The sequence below is a fragment of the Rousettus aegyptiacus genome, unplaced genomic scaffold (assembly GCF_014176215.1).
Source record: "Rousettus aegyptiacus isolate mRouAeg1 unplaced genomic scaffold, mRouAeg1.p scaffold_m13_p_6, whole genome shotgun sequence".
Lineage (NCBI taxonomy): Eukaryota > Metazoa > Chordata > Mammalia > Chiroptera > Pteropodidae > Rousettus > Rousettus aegyptiacus.
Genome location: NW_023416309.1, coordinates 112,973,859 through 112,996,044, shown reverse-complemented (window position 1 = coordinate 112,996,044; position 22,186 = coordinate 112,973,859). Strand labels below are relative to the sequence as shown.

The 22,186-nt window shown below is 66.3% G+C and overlaps 2 protein-coding genes across 7 annotated transcripts in view; one reads left to right on the top strand and one right to left on the bottom strand.

Annotated features, from left to right (window-relative positions):
• The window catches only part of DNAH17 (dynein axonemal heavy chain 17), an 83,313-nt gene extending 68,993 nt beyond the window's left edge, over nt 1-14,320 (top strand). Inside the window, exons 66-80 of the mRNA XM_016143234.2 lie at nt 278-442; nt 610-750; nt 871-1,041; nt 1,341-1,463; nt 1,898-2,091; nt 4,137-4,285; nt 5,002-5,129; nt 5,916-6,143; nt 7,638-7,829; nt 9,646-9,825; nt 10,163-10,345; nt 11,368-11,550; nt 11,963-12,106; nt 12,535-12,760; nt 13,906-14,320. Of these exons, the coding sequence (XP_015998720.2) occupies nt 278-442; nt 610-750; nt 871-1,041; nt 1,341-1,463; nt 1,898-2,091; nt 4,137-4,285; nt 5,002-5,129; nt 5,916-6,143; nt 7,638-7,829; nt 9,646-9,825; nt 10,163-10,345; nt 11,368-11,550; nt 11,963-12,106; nt 12,535-12,760; nt 13,906-14,153 (2,655 nt within the window). The 3' untranslated portion in view covers nt 14,154-14,320. The remainder of the gene's footprint in view (nt 1-277; nt 443-609; nt 751-870; nt 1,042-1,340; nt 1,464-1,897; nt 2,092-4,136; nt 4,286-5,001; nt 5,130-5,915; nt 6,144-7,637; nt 7,830-9,645; nt 9,826-10,162; nt 10,346-11,367; nt 11,551-11,962; nt 12,107-12,534; nt 12,761-13,905) is intronic.
• Nucleotides 13,410-22,186, bottom strand: part of PGS1 (phosphatidylglycerophosphate synthase 1) — a 33,045-nt gene continuing 24,268 nt past the window's right edge. For 2 of the 6 annotated variants that reach the window (XR_004951306.1, XM_036222402.1), the window contains exons 8-10: nt 21,634-21,709; nt 17,506-17,634; nt 13,410-13,998 (exon numbers count right to left, since the gene is read on the bottom strand). Coding sequence is in view for 5 of the 6 variants with exons in the window: in XM_036222402.1 (XP_036078295.1) it covers nt 17,528-17,634; nt 21,634-21,709 (183 nt within the window). In the remaining variant the exon portion in view is untranslated. Of the gene's footprint in view, nt 13,999-17,505; nt 17,635-21,633; nt 21,783-22,186 lie in introns of all 6 variants that reach the window. The other 4 variants (XM_016143153.2, XM_036222404.1, XM_036222401.1 and 1 more) reach the window with 2 other exon arrangements.

Sequence of the window (22,186 nt, the reverse complement as noted above, 5' to 3'; positions counted from 1 at the left end):
CCACAGCGCTGCCCACGGGCCCTAGAGCCGCCAGCCGCTGCGGGCACGTCCTCGCAGGGGGCTCAGGGGCGTCCCGGGCCCCATGCTGCCCCTCGCCACATGGTGGGCAGCGACAGGCAGCTTCAGAGGCCCGGGCAAGGCCACTGCCCTGCCCGCTTCCAGCCCTCGTGTGCGCCGGGCCCGGGCCAAGCTGTGGGGAGGCCGCGGCGCAGGGGGCGGTGGCGGGCCGTGCCCGCGACGACCGGCCGCCCGTCCCGTCTCCGCTCACCCGCCGCAGGCAAACCTCACCAAGTCTCAGAACGAGTTCAAGATCGTCCTCAAGGAGCTGGAGGACTCCCTGCTGGCCCGGCTGTCGGCCGCCTCGGGGAACTTCCTGGGAGACACGGCCCTGGTGGAGAACCTGGAGACCACCAAGCACACGGCCAGCGAGATCGAGGAGAAGGTGAGCTCGCCGCCCCCGCCACGGTGCGTGGCCAGGAAGGGGCGCGGGGGACCGCGGCACCCCGGCGGCCTGCCGAGAGCCCCCGGGACGGCTCCGAGGGGGCCCCGTGTGCTCAGGGGTGCTGTCCGCCCGCGGGTCCTGCCCACACCCCTCGTGTGTGTTTCGAGGTACAAGAGGCAAAAGTCACAGAGGTCAAAATCAACGAGGCGAGAGAGAACTACCGGCCCGCGGCGGAGCGGGCCTCCCTGCTCTACTTCATACTGAACGACCTGAACAAGATCAACCCAATCTACCAGTTCTCCCTCAAGGTGGGGCCCCCCGCGCCCCGGGCGCCGGCGGGGGCAGGGGAGGGGCGGCCGGGCCCGCCGCGGGCGCTGGGGCACAGCCGCGCGTCCAGCCCCGCAAGCCGCTCGCGCTCACGGCCCTAGGCCTTCCACGTGGTCTTCGAGATGGCCATCCAGAAGACCAGCCCCGCGGACGAGGTCCGGCAGCGGGTGATTAACCTGACGGACGAGATCACCTACTCCGTCTACATGTACACGGCCCGCGGCCTCTTCGAGCGGGACAAGCTCATCTTCCTGGCGCAGGTGGCGTTCCAGGTAACGCCGGGGCTCGCGACGGCGCCCCGGGGGGCCGTCGGGATGGGAGCGGCCGCCCAGGGACACGGTTCCCCTTGGGGCGACGAGGAAGGTCCCGGTCTGGACACGACACGGTGCCACTGGACGTCACGGTTTAAGAGGGTGAAAATGGCCAGTTTTATGTGATGCGTATTTGACCACGATTAAAAATGAAACCAAGGTGACAGATGACCACGGTCTGCCCCAGCCCAAAGCGGCGGGGGCCGTGAGCACTGCCCGGTGACGCCGCCCGGTGCCGGTGACGCCGCCCACGCCCGCAGGTCCTGTCCATGAAGAAGGAGCTGAACCCGGCGGAGCTCGACTTCCTCCTGCGCTTCCCCTTCAAGGCCGGCGTCGTGTCGCCCGTGGACTTCCTGCAGCACCAGGGCTGGGGCGGCATCAAGGTCAGAGCCCGGCCGCTCCCAGCGGGGGCGGCCGCGATGCTGGGTGGCCCCAGGAGGCCCCGGTGCGGGCCCGGAGCGCTGGGCTGCCTGCCGGTCCACGGGGCCGCTGCTTTCCCACCCGAATCCCACGGCCCGCGTCCCTATGTCCCCGAGCAGGCCCCTGCACACCGTGAGCAGAGCCCCCGCGGCCCCGGGGCAGTGCGCAGGGTCAGGGCCACCCCTGGGCACACTCAGGGGCCCTCGATGTCACGGCTCGAAGGCCCTGAGGAAGGCAGTCCCTGGGGCGACGCTGGCCCATTCCAGAACCTGTCTCTAGATCCGAGGCCCCCCCCACCCCAGTGCCCCTCCCTTTGCCCGGGCCTGGGTCTTCTCCCGGAGCCCCGGGCTCCTCCCGAGGAATGCAGGGAAAGAGCCAGACGGGTTGTCTGCCCCAGGCCCTCTCGGAGATGGACGAGTTCAAAAACCTGGACAACGACATCGAAGGGTCCGCCAAGCGGTGGAAAAAGCTGGTGGAGTCGGAAGCCCCGGAAAAGGAAATCTTCCCCAAGGAGTGGAAGACCAAGACGGCCCTGCAGAAGCTGTGCATGGTGCGCTGCATGCGACCGGACCGCATGACCTACGCCGTCCGGTGAGCGTCCTGCCCGCCGCCCACCACCGGCCACCCCAGGAGTCGGAGGGGGACGTCCGCGTTCTCCCGAGCACCCGGGGTTTGCCGGGGTGAAGTGATTGGATAACACACCCTCCACGGGAGCCCCCGAGATCAAAGAAGTGTGGGCGCCAGGGAGCACGGGCCACAGAGCCCCGTAAGGGAGCTGCGGGGACAGAGCGAAGGCAAAGACCCGCGTCCTGGGCTCCTGCTCTGGGAAGGCTGGGCGGAGCTGAGAAAGGCCAAGGCCAGGGCTCCGACCCACAGGTGCCTGGGGAGGGCAGTGTGTCTGGTGTCCAGGATTCTTTGTTCGGGTTTGAGAGGCACCCGAGTCCACACGCGGGAAGGCGCGTCGGGGACCGGAAGGGAGCAGCGGTGCCCGGGGCGGTGGCCTGGGCCACCCCGGCGCCGGGTGCACCCCAGCCGAGCTCCGCCGTTTCTACGAGGTTGGGGAGAGCCTCCCTCATCATGTGAGGGGCGTGCGGCCTGCCAGCAAGGAGGTCCACGTCCACAGGCTCGATGGGTCTCACCGGTCAAGGGTGGAGGGGGTGCCAAAGGCCTGGCGTGCCCCCCGCCATGCTCACGCCACCCCCCCCCCAGGAGCCCCTGAGGCGGCCCCAGGTCCACAGGCCCAGGGCAGGGAGCGGCTCTCAAAAACACCCCTGGTTTGCAGGACCGGCCACCCCCTGTGGTGACAGCCCCGTCCTGGCTGAGGGCAGGCTGCCCCGCGGGGCCCGGGGTGGGCTGGGGTTCCCAGGAGCTGCAGGGTGTTGGTTCCAGCACTCCCGTGACAAGGACGCAGGCAACGGCGCCCGGCGCAACCAGACGCAGCCACTCTGCACCCACAGAGGGCGCCCGCGAGGCCCGGTGGCCAGCAGCAGCGACTCCGCGGTGCCCACCCCAGGCAGGGCTGGGCCTGTTCAGAGGTGGTTCCCAGACAGGGACCCTCACGCCCACATGTGCAGTTGAGTCCAAAAGCCAGAGTGGAGCGTGATGGGGTTCAGGGAACCACGGCAGCTGGCGAGGGCCCCAGGAATTCGCGAGTCCCAAGGAACGAGGCCCGCCTGGCACCAGCCCGCAGGTTCCCTGCTGAACCAGGGGAGGGAGTGGGAGGCCGCGGGGGGACCCTCAGCAAGCAGGTCCCCTGACAGGCCTCGGGGTGCTCAAGGAGACCCCTGCTGGGCACGAGCAGGCCCTCCCTGGGGACGCCACCATCATGATTCTCTCAAAGACTGGGCGGGACATTGAAGTCTTGCTAACGTTACCTCCTGTGATCCATTCAGAAGACAGCAAGCTCGGCTGCCTGTGAGGACAGACAGCTGGGCGCCAACAGCCGCCCCAAGCATGGCCCGAGTTCCCACAGGAGGGGCCTCGGCGAACCCCGGCGCTTCTGGGGTAGAGACGGGAAGAGTTTGGGGCTTGGAATGGACAGGTGTTCACGTAAAGGGAGCTGATGCCCTCACGGCAAGTCCGTTCAGTGTGCGTCATTCACGTGCCTCCTGGCGCAGAGGCGTGGCCATGGGCTCGGAGGCGTGGCCATGGGCTCGGAGGCGTGGTCATGGGGCTCGGAGGCGTGGTCATGGGGGCTCGGAGGCGTGGTCCTGGGGGCTCAGAGGCGTGGTCCCCTGGCACGCCCAGAGTTGCAGCAGGCTGCAGCCCGTGCTCCCTCCCGGCTGACCTTGACCTCCCTCCCTGCTGACCCTGACCTCGCTCCCGGCTGACCCTGACCTCCCTCCCGGCTGAGTCAGGCAGCATCCGTGGTCGGGCGCCTCTCTCCCGTGTGCACGCGGGCTGCTCTGAGGAGGAGCGCGTTGCAGGGTCCGCGAGAGGAAGGGTGCCCAGAGCCCCCCATCCCTCCCCCGCAGGAGGCGCGCCCTGTGGGGGGCTGCTTCCCGGCCAGAGGCGCTCCTCTGCTTAGGCAAGCCTACCCGCCCCCGCCCCCGCCCCGGGAGCCGACCCTCCCCTCACCCCTCCCACAGCGCAGGGCGCCCCCCCCGCCCCCCGGGTCTGAGCTGGCTCTCCCGCAGGAACTTCGTGGAGGAGAAGATGGGCAGCAAGTTCGTGGAGGGCCGCAGCGTGGAGTTTTCCAAGTCCTACGAGGAGAGCAGCCCCTCCACACCCATCTTCTTCATCCTCTCCCCGGGGGTCGACCCCCTGAAGGACGTGGAAGCGCTGGGTACGTGGCCGGCCATGGCCCCAGCCCCGGAAAACGCGAATCACGCCCAGCGAGGGGACAGCCCCGTGGGGCGGCCCTTACAGAAAGCGTGGGAGGTGACAAGCACGGGGGGGGGGGGGTCCGTGAAGGCACAGGGACCCCGCCACCCCACTCCTGGGTGTTCGTTCACCGCGGCCAACAGGTAGGGCCGCCGGGGCGTCCGTGAGCTGGTGCGTGGGCGGCCACGGCGGAGTAAACCCGCGCCGGGGAACAGTACCCGGCCGTGGAAAGCGGGGAGCCCGGCACCGCCCCCTGTGGGCCGCCGCGGAAACACTGTGCCAACAGTTGGAGCCAGACCCAAGGGCCCACTGCACGTGACTCCGTCTCTGCCGGGTCCAGGATCAGTAATTCCACAGGGAGAAAGCGCATGGGCGAGTGGCTGCCCGCGGGCCAGGGGCGCCGGGCCACTGTTTAAGGGGTGCAGGCTTTCCCCCTGGGGTGACGGGAATGTTCTGGAACCAGGTAGGTGGTCGCACCACCTTGCGACTGTATTAAACATCTCCAGTGGTTTATTTAAGATGGTTTTTAACATGGCGAACTCGATGTCTTGTGTTTTTTGCCACGATAAAAAAAAAAGTCCCCGGGGTGGGGGAGGGAGTGGCAGCCCAGCCGAGGGCCACAGGGGCTCACCCTCTGTCATCGGCCGCCCCCACACTCGCTGTCTTTCTCTCCTTTAGGGAAGAAACTGGGGTTCACCATCGATAACGGGAAGCTCCATAACGTGTCGCTGGGGCAGGGACAAGAGGTGGTGGCCGAGAACGCTCTGGACGTGGCCGCGGAGAGCGGGCACTGGGTCATTCTGCAGGTAGGGCGCCCCCCCAGCCCCCCGCGCCTGCGGCCGAGAGAGCCGGCCACAGGACTGGGACTCGGGAACTCGGGGGCGCCCACTCCAAGCTCGGCTCCGTCCAGGTCGGCCGGGTGGCACGGGGCGTCCGGGGCGTCCGGGGCGTCAGGGCCGCCAGGGGGCAGCGCGGGTTCTTCAGAGGCGAGAAAGACCCCGGGCTGGACGCCGGAGAACCCCTCAGGAGGTATCATCTTAAACACCGAAGCACCGGCGCCAAAAGCACCCCAAGCCGATGCCCGGCGGTGGGGGGGGGGGGGGGCTCTCGCCACATTTCGGGCGAATCCCAGCACAGCCCCGTCCTGGGTTCTGCAGCCCCCCTCGGCCTGTCCTCCGCCTGGCTTGTCCCACAAGCACCTCCAGGCCACACAGCTCCCGCAGGCCCCGCGGTGTGGCCGACCTCAGTCTGCGGGCGTCACCTGGCCCGGCGTGGAGTCCTCAGCGTCGAGGCATTTCTTTTTGAGCTGAGCCTCTCGGGAGGGGTGGGGACCACGTCATCTCAGCCGCGTGCGGGGCTGGCGGAGGGCGCAGGGCAGGAAGGACGCACCGTGAGGCCAGGGTCTTGGATTAACTGAGCACAGATCGACTCTGGGGCCGCAGGTGCTTGGCCGAAACCGTCCGCGTGCCCCGTACAGGTGGACAGCGGGCTGTGGGGTGCGGCTGCTTAGAAGAGCCCCGCCAGGGGACACGGCCAAGTGGCCCAGGGCAGGGAAGGGGTGCGTGGACGCTAAGCCCCGGTCTTGGCCACAGAACATCCACCTGGTGGCCCGCTGGCTGGGCACCCTGGACAAGAAGGTGGAGCGGTACAGCACGGGCAGCCACGAGGACTACCGCGTGTTCATGAGCGCCGAGCCCGCCCCCAGCCCCGAGTCCCACATCATCCCCCAGGGCATTCTGGAAAACGCCATCAAAATCACCAACGAGCCACCCACGGGCATGTACGCCAACCTGCACAAGGCCCTGGACCTCTTCACCCAGGTGAGGCGGCTTCCCCTCCCGTGCACGCCGGCGCCTGTCCCCGGGCTGAGCAGCCCTGGGGACCCAGGCCGCATGGAGCCCCTGGGCCTGCAAAGCCAGGGTCAGACTCTGAGCTCCGAGGGTGCTCCGCGCTGGCTGCCTCCCACCCAGGCCCCCCACGCACGCAGGCGCACGCGCACACACGTCTCGAACCGCAGTCGGCGAGCTCCCGGAAGGCCGCAGGTGGCCGTGGGAGCACCCGTCACCCACGGCTGCGTGAAACAAACGCACGCCCGTAATCCGTTTGGTGACCTGCACGTCGGCACAGGGAAACGAGGTCTGCTGTCCTGCACTAGAACCTTCTGGGTGCTGCACACGCTTGGTCCCAGATTGGAGTCGGAAGCCTTTGTGAGGAAGAAATCCTGTATTCTCCAATAACCGCTAACCAAGGTCCATTTGTGGAGCGCGTAGTGCCAAGAATGCGTAACTTCTGTATCTGGCTTAGTTAATGTATAAAACCAACAATTCCCTACCAGCTTTCCAAGGACCCACCACGGTCAGGGTGAGGTCACAGAGAGCTGGACGCGGGAAAACAGACGTGCGGCCACGCACGCCCGCCCCCCTCCAAGCGACAGGCACTGTGTGCCCGGGACGCCGCGGGCACCCGGGCAGCCCAGCCAGTGTCTGCGGGGAAGTGGGTGCCCGGGGGTGCAGCTGAGGCCGGCGGGGCGGGGCGGGGCGGCCGGGCGCGCAGGCCCCGGCGACCTCCCCGGCGACCTCCCCGGCGACCTCCCCGGCGGGCGACGCGCTCCGGCCCCTCTCCGCACGCCCGCGGCGTTTCCCCCCTGGCTCGTCCCCGTCATGACCATGTGGTGGGTGACTGTCCCTCCTGGACGCTGGGCCTGCAGCCCCGGCCAAGCACCTGGCCCAGAGGCACAGGAAGCACTGAGCAGATGGGGAAGACGCCGCTGAGCTTCTAGAAGTCTCCGCGTGTTCAGCGGCCACCCACTGAGCAAGGGCTAATCGTGATCAGTACAGCCTCACACACCCGACTGAGAACGTGGGCTGAGTCTGCCTCTCCCTGGGGGCACGGAGAAGGGGCCTGCCAAGTACCCCGGGGCCCCCACCCCTCACGGGCAGACTGCACGGGTGGTGGTTGAAGACTGCGGGGTACCGTTTGTACGTCAACGGCGAGGCACATCGGTAAGGGGGAAGGGTCGCGTTTCTCGTGAAGCACGTCCTGAGGCGCCCTGGGTCGGGGCTGTTTCCTTACGACGCCGCGTCAGAATCCTGACTTGCGACCGGTCCTTCGGGTGACAACGCTGCCCTCAGTGTCCTGACAGCGCTCCCTCGGGCCGTGCAGACGGGGAGACACTCGAGAGGCCAGCCCAGGGCAGTCGAAGGCTGGACCCCTGACCCGCAGCCACCGCCCCAGGGAAGCGGCTGGCGAGGGCACTCCGGCCCCGCCTGGCGGCGCCCGTGGGCCCGCCTGACCCGGACCTGCACCCCCTGCAGGACACCCTGGAGATGTGCACCAAGGAGATCGAGTTCAAGTGCATCCTGTTCGCCCTTTGCTACTTCCACGCCGTGGTGGCCGAGAGGCGCAAGTTTGGGGCCCAGGGCTGGAACAGGTCGTACCCCTTCAACAACGGGGACCTCACCATCTCCATCAACGTGCTCTACAACTACCTGGAGGCCAACGCCAAGGTACGGGGCGGACCCGGCGCCGGGCTCGGTTCTCCTCCCTGCTTCCCTCCCTCTTTTCCTCTGTTGTCTGAAGGTTAAAAGACACTGAGTAGGTCTCACAGCCAAGGCAAACCCGAAGCCTACGATTCATCTAGATCCCGCCAACCTGATTCAAAGACGAGCATCCAGTCCCCCTGGCCACCGCCTCCCACGGGGTCAGCCGTCGGGCACTGTCTCTGCTTGTTGTCTACACTTTGGGGGTCGGCCCGTCTGGCACTCGAGCAGCGGGGGGTCATGGACAAGGCTGGTGCTGGGGCAGCGTCCGGAGACAGAACCCAGCGTAGAGGGAGGGCCAAAAGAGCCTCTCCGGGAACACGGGAACGCTTCCCACCACTCTTAGTGAAAATTAAACGTGTCTTCAGACGCCTACAGCGGCAGAGGACTGAACAGGAAGCCAGGGTGCCCCCCAGGAGCGGGCTCCGGCCGTGAGGGCACAGGCAGACTCGGGCAACGCAGGTGGCTGCAGGTGTGGGCACAGGTGTGGGCCCGCGCCCCACAGTGAGCGGCATGGGCCCCCCGCGGGCAGCTCAGTGGCCTGTCTAGAGAGCCCTGAGTCTCGGCCGCCCGCCCGCCTCGCTTGGCCTTCTCGGGCCAACACTGCCCTGCGAGCCCATGGCCTTGGACTCCCCACTCTTGGCCCGAAAGCGAGGATCCTGGCAGCCAGCACCGTCTTAAGCTGACAGAGGACAGGGAGCAAGTGGACAGTGCTCGTATTGTCCAGGAAGGCTCCTGAGACCCTGGGGGCTGGTCGCAGCTGAACTGGCGGTCAGAGCGCGCACCTCCCCACCGGGCTGAGGGGCAGAGGCGCCCACCCCTTGGCGGATGGTCACAAAGGGCGCTGGTGGCCGGGGGCCTGGGTTTGGAGCCGGGCCCTGCCCCACTGTCACTGAGGGACCTCCCCGAGCCTGGGGACGACGCCTGGCCTTAACGACGTGGGGATCGGCGAGGAAAGGTGGAGAGCGCCCCCGTGGCTGGTCTCAGGCGTCCCAGTGAGCACAGCCCTGCACGTCCACTCCCGGGGGCGGCCGGGCCAGGGGCCGACCTCTGATGACCTGAGATGGCAAACGCCGCCTCGGCCCTTGGCCCTTGGCCCACAGAGCGGCCCCCGTGACACCGGGAGGAGGAGCGAGCAGTCGCAGAGGGTGCGGGCGGGACGAGCTCGAGCCCCGGCAGCGACGGGCTGGCACGTTAGCTCCCTGGGCCTGGCGGCGGGTCCCGGGCGGCCGGGCCGAGTTCGGTCCTTGCTCCCTAAGCCCCGGGCGCCCAAGGTCTGGCCGGGCGGGCTCCCGGCCTGCAGCCAGCCGCGCTGCAGATGCACGGCACGCGGCTGAGAGCTGGGGTGGAGGGCTGCGCAGGGGGAGCCGGACCCGGGGTGCTGTCCGTGGGCTCAGAAGGAACACCCACGTGACCATCTGCCTGACTGGTGCCCAGGGGTCGAAACCCAGCCCACGCAGAATTCAGCTGCTTTTGTTGAAAGGGGACAGTGGCGGGAACGTCACAGGTGGCTCCACGTCTCCGAGCGTGACAGCAGAGGGGGCAAGTTGGGGCTGGAGGGGGGACCCGTGGAGTTTGGGGAACCGGCAGAGGGCTCTGGCGAGGTCGCAAAGTGCAGAGAGAAGGCCGCGGGCCGTCCCCTGCCACCCGAGTCAGACCACTCCCCCACCCCGAGGAACGGCGGTGGGGGGCGGGCGGGGGTGACTGGAGGTGGCTGGTGCCCACTGCCAGCACGGACAGGCGGGCAGGGCGCACTGACCCGCACCGCCGCCGTCCCCCGCAGGTGCCGTGGGACGACCTCCGCTACCTCTTCGGCGAGATCATGTACGGCGGCCACATCACGGACGACTGGGACCGCCGGCTCTGCCGGACGTACCTGATGGAGTACATCCGGGCAGAGATGCTGGAGGGGGAGATCCAGCTGGCCCCGGGGTTCCAGATCCCCCCCAACCTGGACTACAAGGTGAGGACCGTCTGGGGGACGGCCCTCAGGGGAACGCAAGCTCGTGGTCACAAAGGTCAATGACGCCCCGGCCCCGCTCCCTGGTGAGAGCCTCGAGTCACAAACGGAACATCGATAATCGAGCGAGAAGCCAGGGAACCCAAAGCAGAGGGCCCGGAAGGCAGCCTCTGGGGAGGGGGAGCAGATTCATCCTTTGAGTAGCTGGGGAGCAAAAGGGGGCAGCCCAGGGGGTGGGTGGGGGGCCGGGGGGCCCGTGCAGGGGGCGACGCAGGTGGAGGTTCTAGTGAGAGCGTCCCTGTGGGCACAGCCTGCAGCCTGACCAGCCACCCCTGACCAGGGCTACCACGAGTACATCGACGAGAACCTGCCCCCCGAGAGTCCCTACCTGTATGGCCTGCACCCCAACGCAGAGATCGGTTTTCTGACGGTCACCTCGGAGAAGCTGTTCCGCACGGTCCTGGAGATGCAGCCCAAAGAGAGCGACTCGGGAGCGGGTGCCGGGGTGTCCCGCGAGGAAAAGGCAGGGCTCTCCCACCTGTCCACCCCGGGCCAGCGGGAGGGCAGGGCCTAGGCCCCGGGGTCGCGGAGCGCACCTCGAAACCTGTCAGCGGCCACACTTGCATCCCACCTCCGGGGCGGGGTCCTCGGGGAGTGCGGGGGCCTCCAGCTTCACCCGCCGAGCACCCGCGGGCTGCCCTTTGAGCACCGGACCAGTAGCTGAAAATCCTGGGAGAGCAGCAAGTGTGGCTCTTCCAGGACAGTCTGGCCCGGTGGGGACAGTCCCTCCAGAGCTCGGATGGTGACAGTGGGTAGTCCCACTGACACTCAAAGCAGGCTCAGAGAAGGTGAAGAGCATTAAAAAGTCCTCGCCTGTCTGGGTGACCTCTGCCACCGCAGGAGGCATTAGCACCTTTGCACTTTGTAAATCTATTCTGGAGGAGTTCTGTTAAAAATTAGCTAAGTATTAGGCTTCGCAGTTAAAAGACCAAATTCATAATTGAAGACCCTCAGTGCCCCGGGGCCCTGTGAACTTCTCTTGGTCTAATGACTGAGACCAGGAGTCCGCTGCTGGGCAGGCAGTGCGCTGACCACGTGCGGGCCCCTCTGCGAGTCCCTGCGGGCAGTCCGCGTGGAGGACAAAGTCATAATCCCACAACCATCGGTGAGCTGTCTGGGGGGCGGAAGCTGGCACACTCGGGGACGTCTGACTCAGGTGGGCTCGACGATGGGACCGAACACGCCAACCGAGCCTCGGGCGTCTGCGGAGGCCCCACGCTGAGGTCCCACGAGCGCTCCCGGGGCAGGCGGGTGGGAGCTCCACCCCCTTGCCGAGATCAGGGCAGACAGGGCCCGTGACTGACCGGGCCTGCGTCCCCTCATCAGGCGTGAGGCCGCAGCAGCACGACCCTGTTTTCCGGGCACCTCCACTCGCCTTTGCTCCCCGATTCGGGCTGCAGACGCTGGGGGCGGGGTCCCTGACGCCGAGGGGCGGGCCGCTCGGTGCAGGTGCAGTGACGGGGCTGGCTGGGGACTGCCTTGCAGGTGAAGGCCGTGCTGGACGAGGTCCTTGAGAAGATCCCAGAGGCATTCAACATGGCCGAGATCATGGCCAAGGCGGCCGAGAAGACCCCCTACGTGGTGGTCGCCTTCCAGGAATGTGAACGAATGAACATTCTAACCAACGAGATGCGCCGTTCGCTCAAGGAGCTGAACTTGGGGCTGAAGGTAAGGAAAACGGGTGGGCCGGGCCCCGGGGACGCGGCTCAGGAAGCGGGCTGGCCGCCGCGGGCTGGCGCACCACCTCCTCTGCAGACCCCGCCAGCCACCCCGCCCACCGGGGGCCCTGGCCCTCGGCACTGCACGCCACTGCCCCCCTCCACCCCTGGGCTGGGGTTGTGGGCGCTCCGGGACAGGAGACGGAGGCCGCCCAGACCGTTCCCTGCAGGAGGCGCTGGCGTGGGCGCCTCGGGCGTCTGCAGAGGCCCCACGCTGAGGTCCCACGCGCGCTCCCGGGGCAGGCGGGTGGGAGCTCCACCCCCTTGCCGAGATCAGGGCAGACAGGGCCCGTGACTGACCAGGCCTGCGTCCACGCCGCATGGCACAGCCTGGCCCCCAAGCACCCGTCTGTGTCCCTCAGGGGGAGCTGACCATCACGACCGACATGGAAGACCTCTCCACGGCTCTGTTCTATGACACCGTGCCGGACACGTGGGTGGCCCGGGCCTACCCCTCCATGATGGGCCTGGCGGCCTGGTACGCCGACCTGCTGCTCCGCATCAGGGTAAGGACAGTCCGCGGAGCCGCCCGGCCCAGGCCTCAGTGAGGGCCCCCCCCCCCAGAGCCTGCAGGAACGTGGCCCCCAGTCCCCGCCGAGGCCGGGAGGCGCCCGCTGGCCTGGCCTTTGTCAGAGCAGGGCCGGAAGGGCCCGATTCCCGTCACGAAGACGCCCAACGATGCAGGCGGTTCCTCCTACTGGAAGAAAACGGCAGCTTCCAGCCCCAGAGCGGGCGGTCCCCACGGAGCTCAGGACGCGCCAGCAGGCCGGAGCCTCTCCTGAGCGCCCACCGTCTCCTCAAACGCTCGGCCACCCCTCCTCGGCCCTTCCCCACCCGTCCCCTCACTTAAAATGGAGCCAGCCCGGCAGCCAGGCCTCAGCGTGTGCGGGGGGCACACAGGGTCCCGCGTGACCCCGCGCGTGTGCCCTTCCAGGAGCTGGAGGCCTGGACGACAGACTTCGCCCTCCCCACCACCGTGTGGCTGGCCGGCTTCTTCAACCCCCAGTCCTTCCTCACGGCCATCATGCAGTCCATGGCCAGGAAGAACGAGTGGCCGCTCGACAAGATGTGCCTGTCCGTGGAAGTGACCAAGAAGACCCGGGAGGACATGACTGCGCCCCCACGAGAGGGCTCCTACGTGTACGGGCTCTTCATGGAAGGTCAGAGGGTGCTGGGTCGCAGAAGCTTCCGGAGCTGTCCTGCTCCGCCGGGGGAGAGACTAGCTCTTGGCGGGAACAGGCCATGCGTGCCGTGAGGGGCTGGGCGGCCACGTGGGCTCGCGGCGGGCAGCCGACCGGAGACGGGTGACGGAGTTCTGAGCGTGCACCCAGCCAGAGGTCTGAGGGATGGAAGCACGGCCTGGCCCTGCTCGGCTAAAGTGGCCGACCCACCCCTAGACGTGGGTTCCCCTGTTCCACGGTGACGAGGGACTCGGTCCTCCCAGGCCTCGGGCAGGGAGCCTGGCAGAGATGGGCGCTAGTGAGCGAGGGCCAAGGGCCAGGACCGACCCCCGACCTGCCACCCCGGGCACAGGCTGCAGAGGAGGGTGGTGCCTGCCCACCTTCTCTGCACCCGGGGCCAGGCCGTCCGAGGGGCCAGGAGCGAGCAGCTGGGGGCGGACCCGCATGCCGACCCCTGTCCTGCACCGGGCAAGGCGTTTCCTTAGCCCACTGAGCAGAGTGCCAGCCACTCACCGCAGGCCTCTGTCCTACTCAGCGAGTGACGTCGCCCCTTACTTGGGGGGGGCGTGTCAGGGCTTGGCCAGCGAAGGCTCAGGGCCCCCCAGTTCCCACATCACAAAGACAGCGCTGCGGCAGCATCCCCGTGTTTATTTTGGAATTACAGACAGGAAATAGAGACGTCATTAAACAGGGTGAGTAGAAATAAGAGCCGCCCAGGTAACAGCAAACAACAGCTCCACGTGCAACACGAGCAGTCACACGCGCGTGTGCACACAGGACCCGTCACGCACGAGCTGGGCGCCTCCGCCTCCTGCTCCCCAGCGGAGCTATAAAGTGAAGTGAGCTAGGAAGGCCGGCGGGTGGGGCCGGAACGCCACGAAGGTGCCGTGGGGCCGGCGGGCCGTGGCACACGGCAGCGCCTCGCAGCCGCCCCGTCCCCATGTGCCGCTCCCTCGTCGGCCTCCCTGCGCCGGTCCAGCCCCTGGCACCGGGCCCGAGCTCTCCGGGGGCGGAGCTGAGCCGGCGGTCTCGGCACCAACCTGTCCCTGCAGGGCTGGGGCCCAAGGCCAGGCTCCCGTCGCTTCCGGCCTGCGCCCTCCCTCACTGCAGCGCTGTCCCTGCAGGAGCTCGCTGGGACACCCAGACCGGGGTCATCGCCGAAGCGCGGCTGAAGGAGCTGACGCCGGCCATGCCCGTCATCTTCGTCAAGGCCATCCCTGTGGACCGCATGGAGACCAAGAACATGTATGAGTGCCCCGTGTACAAAACGCGCATCCGCGGCCCCACCTACGTCTGGACCTTCAACCTGAAGACCAAGGAGAAGGCGGCAAAGTGGGTGCTGGCGGCCGTGGCGCTGCTCCTGCAGGTCTAGAGGCCCCGGCCCGCCCCCGGGGGGCGCTGACCTTCGCAGGAGCTGCGGCTGCTGCCGCCCCCTGAATAATCAAGGCGCATCATACCGTGTGCGTCCGGACTAGCCGGGGGGTGGGGGGCAGCGTGCAAGCAGGGGCTCGGGCTAGATTAAAACGATGCACTCACTGAGCTGTGCCATCTGATTCACCTGAGTTGCCCTTCGGCTTGGCTCCTGAGGGCCACCAGGGGCCCAACGCAGCCTTGGGGACAAAGGCCTGATTCCCAGCAGCTGGGGCAAGTGTCCCAGGAACAACCCCAAATCCTGACCTCCCGAAGGGGCCTGTCGAGTTAAGCTCTTCCCGCAGGCAGCATGCAGGGTTAGGGAGCGGCGGTCCCACCCTTTGGCCAACAACCCACCAACGAGGGGGTCCCTCAAGCATCACCCCTTCTCTCGAGGACCGAGAGCCGTGCCCGATTCTGGAAGCGCACCCGACAACGTGCCCCAGAGGCGCCTCCCCGTCAGCCACTCACTTCCTGAAACTGCTGGGGACGGCGCCAGAACGTGGATCTGGGGACCGGCTTCGCTGCGCGTGTGCTGGGAGGCCACAGGCTTCCACAGAGGGCTGCCGGGTCCACGAGCCCGTTTACTACTGGGTCGGCACTTCCACCTGCCTTCAGCCCCTCCGTGCTGCCCGCGTGGGGCCAGTGGGGGCGACAGGCCCTGTGGCGGCGCCGGGAACCGACCCCGAGCCAGTGGCCTGCCAGGTGGGGGGGAGCACCGCGGCAGGCACGGGGAGGCCTCCGCCGCTCCGTGCTCAGGCCTCTGAACCCGCGCAGGGCACGGGGCCAAGGAAAACGACCGTGCCCGACAGGACAGGCCATTCGCAGGCGTGCACAGCCCACTGCACGACGCGGCCAGCGGGGAGGGTCCCTCCTCTTCCCTCCTCACTCCAGGGGCTCCTGCCCCGAGGGCAGAGGTGGCTGCTGCGCGGACGCCAAGGCCACCTGGGCCTGGTCTGACTGGTAACGGGGGTTTCTTTCTGCCACCAGAATGAGACCAGTGGGCCCCGGGCCACACTGGCACAGGACATCCTCGGATATGAGGCTGGCCCGGGCAAGAGGAGCCAGGCTGGGAAACGGGGGGCACAGGGAAGGCAGCGAGTGGGGCCACAGACTCCAGAGGGGGCCCTCAGCTGGCCCCCGGGCCGCTGACGCCGAGGCGAGGCAGCCCCGAGGGACACCCAGCCACGCTCTGAGTTCCCCTCGATCCTGCAGTTTCGTGAAAACTTTTCTCCGAGTATTCTCACCCAAACCGTGGGTGAAGAAAAGGTCCTGGAAGCCCTAATTCTGAGGCGATTCTGAGGCTACGTCGCAGCAATGCTGGGACCTGGCGGGGATGGGAGGAGGGGGAAGGACAAACGTCCCTCGCCCTCCCTCCCGGTGCCCGTCGGGCTGCGGCCAGGAAGGCAGGAGTCTGGCCACCCAGCAACCACCCGTGCTGGCCAGAAGGGGTCACTGCAGCCCTTCGGGTCCAGGCCCGAGGGACAGGAGAGTCACTCCTGGCCAGGGAGGAGACAAAACAACCAGTGGCCACCAGGCAACTCATTTCGGTCCCCAGTACTAGCCGCAAAGTGGAAAGGTTTTCCAGTTTTGCCATCGGAGCCCGAACCAGTCACTTATTCCACGGCACACACTATGGGTAGACAGCAGACTTACTCCCAACTTTTCAAGAGATGACTCAGCTCGGGGCCGCAGCCCAGCGCGGGGAAAACAGAAACCGGGCACGACCGGCTCCGCACGTGCAAGTGCGAGGAGGCCGGGCACCACGCCGCACCTGCCCGCTGCCAGGCAGAGCAAAGGCGGGTGGCTTGGGGGCGTGCCTCACGGGTCATCAGCGGAGAGAGAGAGCAGGTGGGGACAGCTCAGCCGGGCTGGGGCAGCGTTTACTCTGGTCCCACAGAACTTGCAGGAGCGCGAGCGTTTGCTGGGGGCCTCTCTGCAAACAGACACCCAGCGCCCTGGCACACTCTTTGGGCTTCTCCAGTCTGATTGTCTCACAGGACAATTTAACATCTAGCTTGAAAACAAACAGTGTTCCGGGGCAGCGTGGCCCTGGCCACACTCCGCTGACCCCTGCAAGGACTGCCTGTCGGCGGCGGGGGTGGCGAGGGGGTCTGCCCCAGCGGCCCCCTGCACACGGCAGCCCCTGCGGGCCGGGCCAGCCGCAGCCTTCGAGGACCCTGAAGGTGACCGTCAGAGCCACCAGCCCGTGGGAGAGGGGTAAAGCTGCTTCCAGAGGCCACGTGCAGGGGAGGCCCCGATCTCCGTAAGGGCACCTCCCCAGAGGACAGGCTGCCACGCTCTGGCCGAGCCTTCTGGAAGGCCTTTTTCTCTGCGCAAGGTTCAAGCGGGCGGAGACCCGGAGAGGGGGCGGTGGTGTTTTGAAATCTATTCCTGAAAACACTGGGGTGGGGGGGGGCAGCTTGGCCTTGTATAAATACCGGCAACACATTTTAAAGATGCCCTACTGTGAGGCGACACAAAAAGCTTTAAGAAGATCCAATAAAAATGAGGTTAATTCTTCAACGGATAAATTGCAAGGGAAAAAGAAAAACCAGGGATCCCTAGAGATTAAGAGAGACTTAGGTGACATGTCACCGATCACAAGGCGTGGAACTTAGCTGAACCTTGAGTCAAACACATTGAAAAATTAAAAGAAAATAAAAAGCAATTGGAATTGTGAACAGGGTTCTGGGTATTTGAGGACAATGAGCCATTCTTGCTAACAGTTGAATCAGGTGTGATTACTGGTCTGGGATTTTTTGTGGGTTTTTTTCAGGAGTATGTTCTAGGGGGCCCAAGGGGAACCCACGCTGAAAGACGCGCCCCTCCCCACAAGCCAAAGGCCCAACCATCCCCATCCCCCGCCCCGTGTGGGCTGGATAGCCCCACCGGAGAACCCCGGAAGACTGAGCCCACCTGGGGCCCTCAGGGGGTGAGGTCAGTGTCTGAGGGGATCTGGAACACAGATGGCCACTCGGGAGAGACAGCCTAACGGCAGCCACACCCCCTGGGGACCAGACGGCGAGGGACGATCAGGCTACGCCTACTCGCGGACTCTGCCTCTGTGTCCCCACGGCCACTGGGCCCTTGCCCCAGGGCCGGCGGGGCGGAAGGGCACTCCACAACACTGAGCCCAGCACAGCAGCTAGCCTGGGCCTTGTGGAGAGGGCCGCCCATTTTAGCATCAGGCTTCAGACGCTTCCATGGTAAGTGTGCCCGACCCGAGAGAGACAGCACTCCTAAGCAACCCACGCGCGGGTCCCGGGAACCCCTGCGGGGGGACTGCGCGGGGTGGGCACTAGAGGTGGTACCTGTCGTCCTCAGAAGAAGTTCTTAATCAGCGGAGTCACCAGCTTCACCCACAGCTTCACCTGCCGACTCGGCTGCTCGAAGGTGGCGGCGGACACGGCACCTGACCGCAGGTAGAGCTGCTCCTGCTCCTGAGGGAGAGGGACGACAGGAGTCAGGGCGGCCGCCAGACAGCGGCGCCGGGCGGGAGGCCAGGTCGCACACACCGCCCTGCTAGGACAGTCCCTCGGGAAGCCAGGGTGCCCATGGTCCACAGCTTTTAAGACCCAAACACGCACGAACAGGTGACTGAGAGCTGAAGAAGCGTTTGCCCTCGCTGAGTGAGGTCCTGCACCTCAATAATTACTTTTAAACAAGACACGGTTTTTCTTCTCTCAAATCGGCACACCGCTGGGGGCGCACGGGCCATCTCTGTGGGGAGCAAGTCAGCAACAGGCCTCTAAAGCCTTAAGCTCAACTTGCAAGAGTTTATTTCAAGAAAATAACCATGCTCTCAGATTGCTGACACTGACATTAATCACAGCGACGTTTATACCAGGGAAAACTGGAAACCACCTAAATGTCCAACAGCTACTGAAACAGAATAAAGCCACGTGACGAGCCGGCACTCGCCACGAGGTGACTGTTCTAGAAAAGCGTTCGTTAATAACATGGGGAAGGGCACAACGTGTCACACTGAATGAGGACGAAGACGTGAGATCAGACCGATGCCCCTGACTTCCTTAGAAAGCAAGCAGGTGACGCCTCCCTGCGTGCACACAGGACAAGCCGGGGGGGAAATGATCTCAGCGCTCAGCTCTGGATGGACGGCCGAGGTCCCTCCACCTTTCTGAGTTCTTACAATGGACGTTTATTACATTCGTATTTTGAAACGAGTTAAGAGACACTGAGTAAGCCCTGTCGTACACCGCATCTGGAATCGCTGAAAGAGAAACTGTCCCTCGTCAACAATGCGTCCTCCCCACGCTGCTCCCTTTCATCGGGGACCTCGACAGGCTGCGCAGGGGCTGAGACAGCTGTCTCTGGACCCTCTGTCCCCTTAGCTACAAAACCCTGACCACCCCGCACCACCAGGACCCAGCGGCAATGGCTACGTAAACGCTCTGTCCACTGCGGGACCAGCAGCGCCAGAGCGAGCACTGGATGCGGCTCCCCGCACGCTCGCCTGACCCAGGGGGCAGGGGACGTGGGACGCCGCGCCCTCCGGGGCGCTGCAGCACGGTCCCCGGCCTCCCCTGCCGCGTGCCTCCTGCCCTCCTGCCTGTCTCTGGAGCCGGCTCCGTGGCCGGGAACCCCGCGCCCTGGGCCCTGGGCCAGGCGGCGCTCCCGATCTGGGGGACTGTCCTGTTCCACTCTGACCCGCTGGCCTCCCAGCTGCTGCTACGAGGGACCCGGTCCCTGGCCAGCGTGCCTGACGGAGGAGCCAGCCTCGGTCTCGGGGGGCTGGTTTGCCCAAGTCTCCACAGACTGGCTCCAGCTCTGTTTTCAAATGAACATGCAGCCAAGATTTCAATTAAATTACCAGAAACACTTAAGTTTCCTCCCAGACTCCACAACAGGCATGGAGGAGGAAGTCAGCTGATGGGGGTCACAATGCTGTCCGAGGGAGTCTTTCTGGGGTCACAAGTGGTAAACCGTGTTCTCTGAACAAAACCAGGAAGCGTTCAGTTTCATTGTCTGTGCTAAGTGGAGGGAGGGGCTTCGGGTTCTGACAAAAATATCTCCCATTCCCAGTCCCACGAGGCCCGCAGGGGCCCTTCTCCGCATCCCAAGGAGGGCTCCAGGGGTGGCTTCTGGGAGCAGGCGCCCAGGCACCGGGGTTCCCGGGACTTTCTGGGCTGTGGGGAGGTTGTGAAGGGGGCTGTCCCAGGATCAGGCCCTGCACGGCCCCCTCCAGAGCAGGGGGTCCAGACTCCCAGCATGTCAGCACACTGGAGGAACTCTCTAGAACCCTGTTTGTGCATCTCAAAGGCACGGAAGTCAAACTGCCTCTAAGAAATGGGGGGGGGGGGGGGTGCTGCGGCTGGCAGCGGGCAGGAGCTGCCACGATCCCACAACCAAAAGCCCCTGGGATTCAGGTTTGGGAAGAAGGAGAAAACATCCCAAGTATGTCACTGGGGAAGCAGCCGCTAACCACAGCCCGCCCCGCCTTTCTCAACGCCAGGATGTGGCTTCAGCCCCCTTACTCCAGAGGCGGAGGCGAGCGGCCAGCACCAGGGCCCTGGTGCAGGCCTGGGGGACCTGCTCCCGCAGTCGGCCCAGGTCCACGGAGACCTCGCCCTGGCCAGGCCGAGTTCGCACCAAGGACTGCGCTGACGGGGCCAGAGCCTCAGAGTCGAGGCGCCTGGAGACCCGGCTGTCTGCGACGAGGCCGCAGGCCCACCCCCGTCACACCAGTCTGGCTGTGAGGCCAGCGTGCCCTGCAGGGACCTGGGCTGTGGGGGCCTCCTCAGTCATTTGCTGGAAGCCTGGCTTCAGCCAGAAACCTGCTGAGCAGATCGGATTCGACCGCTGGCCACCCAGAGCATGACCGTTGCCACTTCCTCTCGCCCCTGGTCATGAAGCCCTTCCCGGCACCAGGGCCCCACTCAGGCAGACGACATTCCCAGATTGCAGGAGGCAGATCCCAGCGACAAGGCCGTGACCATTTCCTCCTCCATCAACAAAGGCTCCAACAGTTTCGCAACAAGAATTCCCAAACGCTGGAGAATAAAAGCTTCACAGTCACCAGCCGAGGCCTCCAAGGCCTGGCCTGCAGCAGGGTTATCTGTAGTCCCATGACTCGGAGGGAAGCTGGAACCGTCCACGGACAGGCTTTGCTGGAAGGCCACAAACGCGTGAGACGAAGCGTCTGCTAGGTTTCCGACACACAGGTGCTGTGCGCACGTTCTTGAAAGCCCACCGCCGTGACAGCCCCTCACGTGCGAGCACGGCGGAGGTCCCGGCAGCTGTTTCTCTCCACGCGCGGCAGAGCGAGGCTGGCCAGCGTGCGGCGAGGGCCAAGAGCGGGTGGGCCCCTCGGGAATCGAGCCACTGCTGCGCTCCTCCCCTGCTTCTCTGGACCTCGCCGGGGACTCAGGGTCCCTGACCTCATGACCCTCCGGCCCGAGCTCAGGAGAAGGCGGCTCTCCCGGCTTCCAAACACCCGAGTGCAGACCCGGTCACGCGCTCTGGGAAGTCTCTTCCAGGGGGCCGGAGAGGAGGGTCCTCGGAGGGCCACCTGTGCTAGGTCACCACACACCAACGGGCCAGCCAGCCAGAGCGACAGGTCTCCCCTCAGGCCCCGGCCCCGCCCGCGAAGGACGCTGCCTCTCCCTCGCGGCCGCGGCAAAGCGGCCTCACCACCACGACGGGCCTGAGAGCAACCACACGATTCCCAGACAGCCGCACTCCCCAAGGACGACGGACCCTGCCTTGCCCACGCTCCGTGCCCGGACGTGGGTAGGAGGCGGAGGCAGCCCACGCGCACGCCCGGCCCCCAGACCCTGCTCCTGGCCCGGCACGTCCAGGCCCTCTGTCCACTGTCTCCTGCATGTTCAATCCCAGACCAGCCCAAGCCGGATCAGCACTGAGGGAAACGACTGGAACAAAACGAACAGACCCAGCCCGTCGGAGCAAGAAGACAGCGAGGCGAGGGCACAGAAGCCTGTGTGTGGACATCGAGCCCCTGGGACCACTCGGTCGCTGGGGCCGCCCTCTACGCTGGCACCCCAGGCCCTGCGGGCTGGGCTCCCTCTCCAGCTTCTGTCTCTCCTCACAGACACAGCTCCCCGCGTGCGCCTCTGCCCGGGGGGCCAGCCGCCCGCCACGGATCCATGTTCTGGGAAGAGGCTGGGAGCCGCCATGTTCCTGTCCCCGTGAGAACACACTGTTCCCCCCTCGCAGGAAGCGGCCCTCGGGAGGAAGCGGCCACACTGGCCGGAGGCGGCTCAGCGGGCAGAGGGCGCGAGGCTGCAGCACGCAGCGCACAGCAGGCTCCTCTCGGCTCCGGCCACCCCCGCGGCCCGCGGGTGGGCGCGGACACCAGCTCTTTCTCCTTCTGCTCTCAGTCCCCGGAGGGCCACAGCTCTCAGGGAACCAGGGACATAGGGGGCTGAGCACCTGGGCACACCCCACTCGCCCTCACCGACCTGGTGAAGCTGCTGCTGCAGGGCCTGGTTCTCCGTCACGATGGCGATCTGGGCCTCCAGGTCCCGGTGGACTGACCTGTACCCAAAATTAGGAGAGCCAATCAACGTGAGACAGGGCAGGCTGCTCCCGGCCAGGTACAGCCAGAGGCCTGCAGGGAAAAGGAGACGTGCAGACAGGAAGTGAGCACCGCATCGCTGAAGCCGCTCCACACCCCAGTCCAACCCAGGGGGAAGCAGCCCACCCGGGGCGACGGGGGCCACGGGCGCGGCAGGCCATGGGGGCAGGGCATGGGAGCAGGCCAACCCGGGCCCTGTGCCCCTCCCCAGCCCCAGGTGCTGCCGCGGTCTGCGGGTGGCCTGGCACCCTGGGGCAGCTCACAGGAACAGTTCCTTGTACTTGCTGCAGCCCCTCTTCTCAAGCGTGACAAGAAATGGGTCCTTAAAGGGGACGCAGTGATGCCCATGCTTAGGCTCTGCCCCCCCGCCCAGAGCTCAGGGACTCTAATCCCCGCTCTCCAAACTGCCTCCGCCACAGCCTGGCCACTGCAGCTCA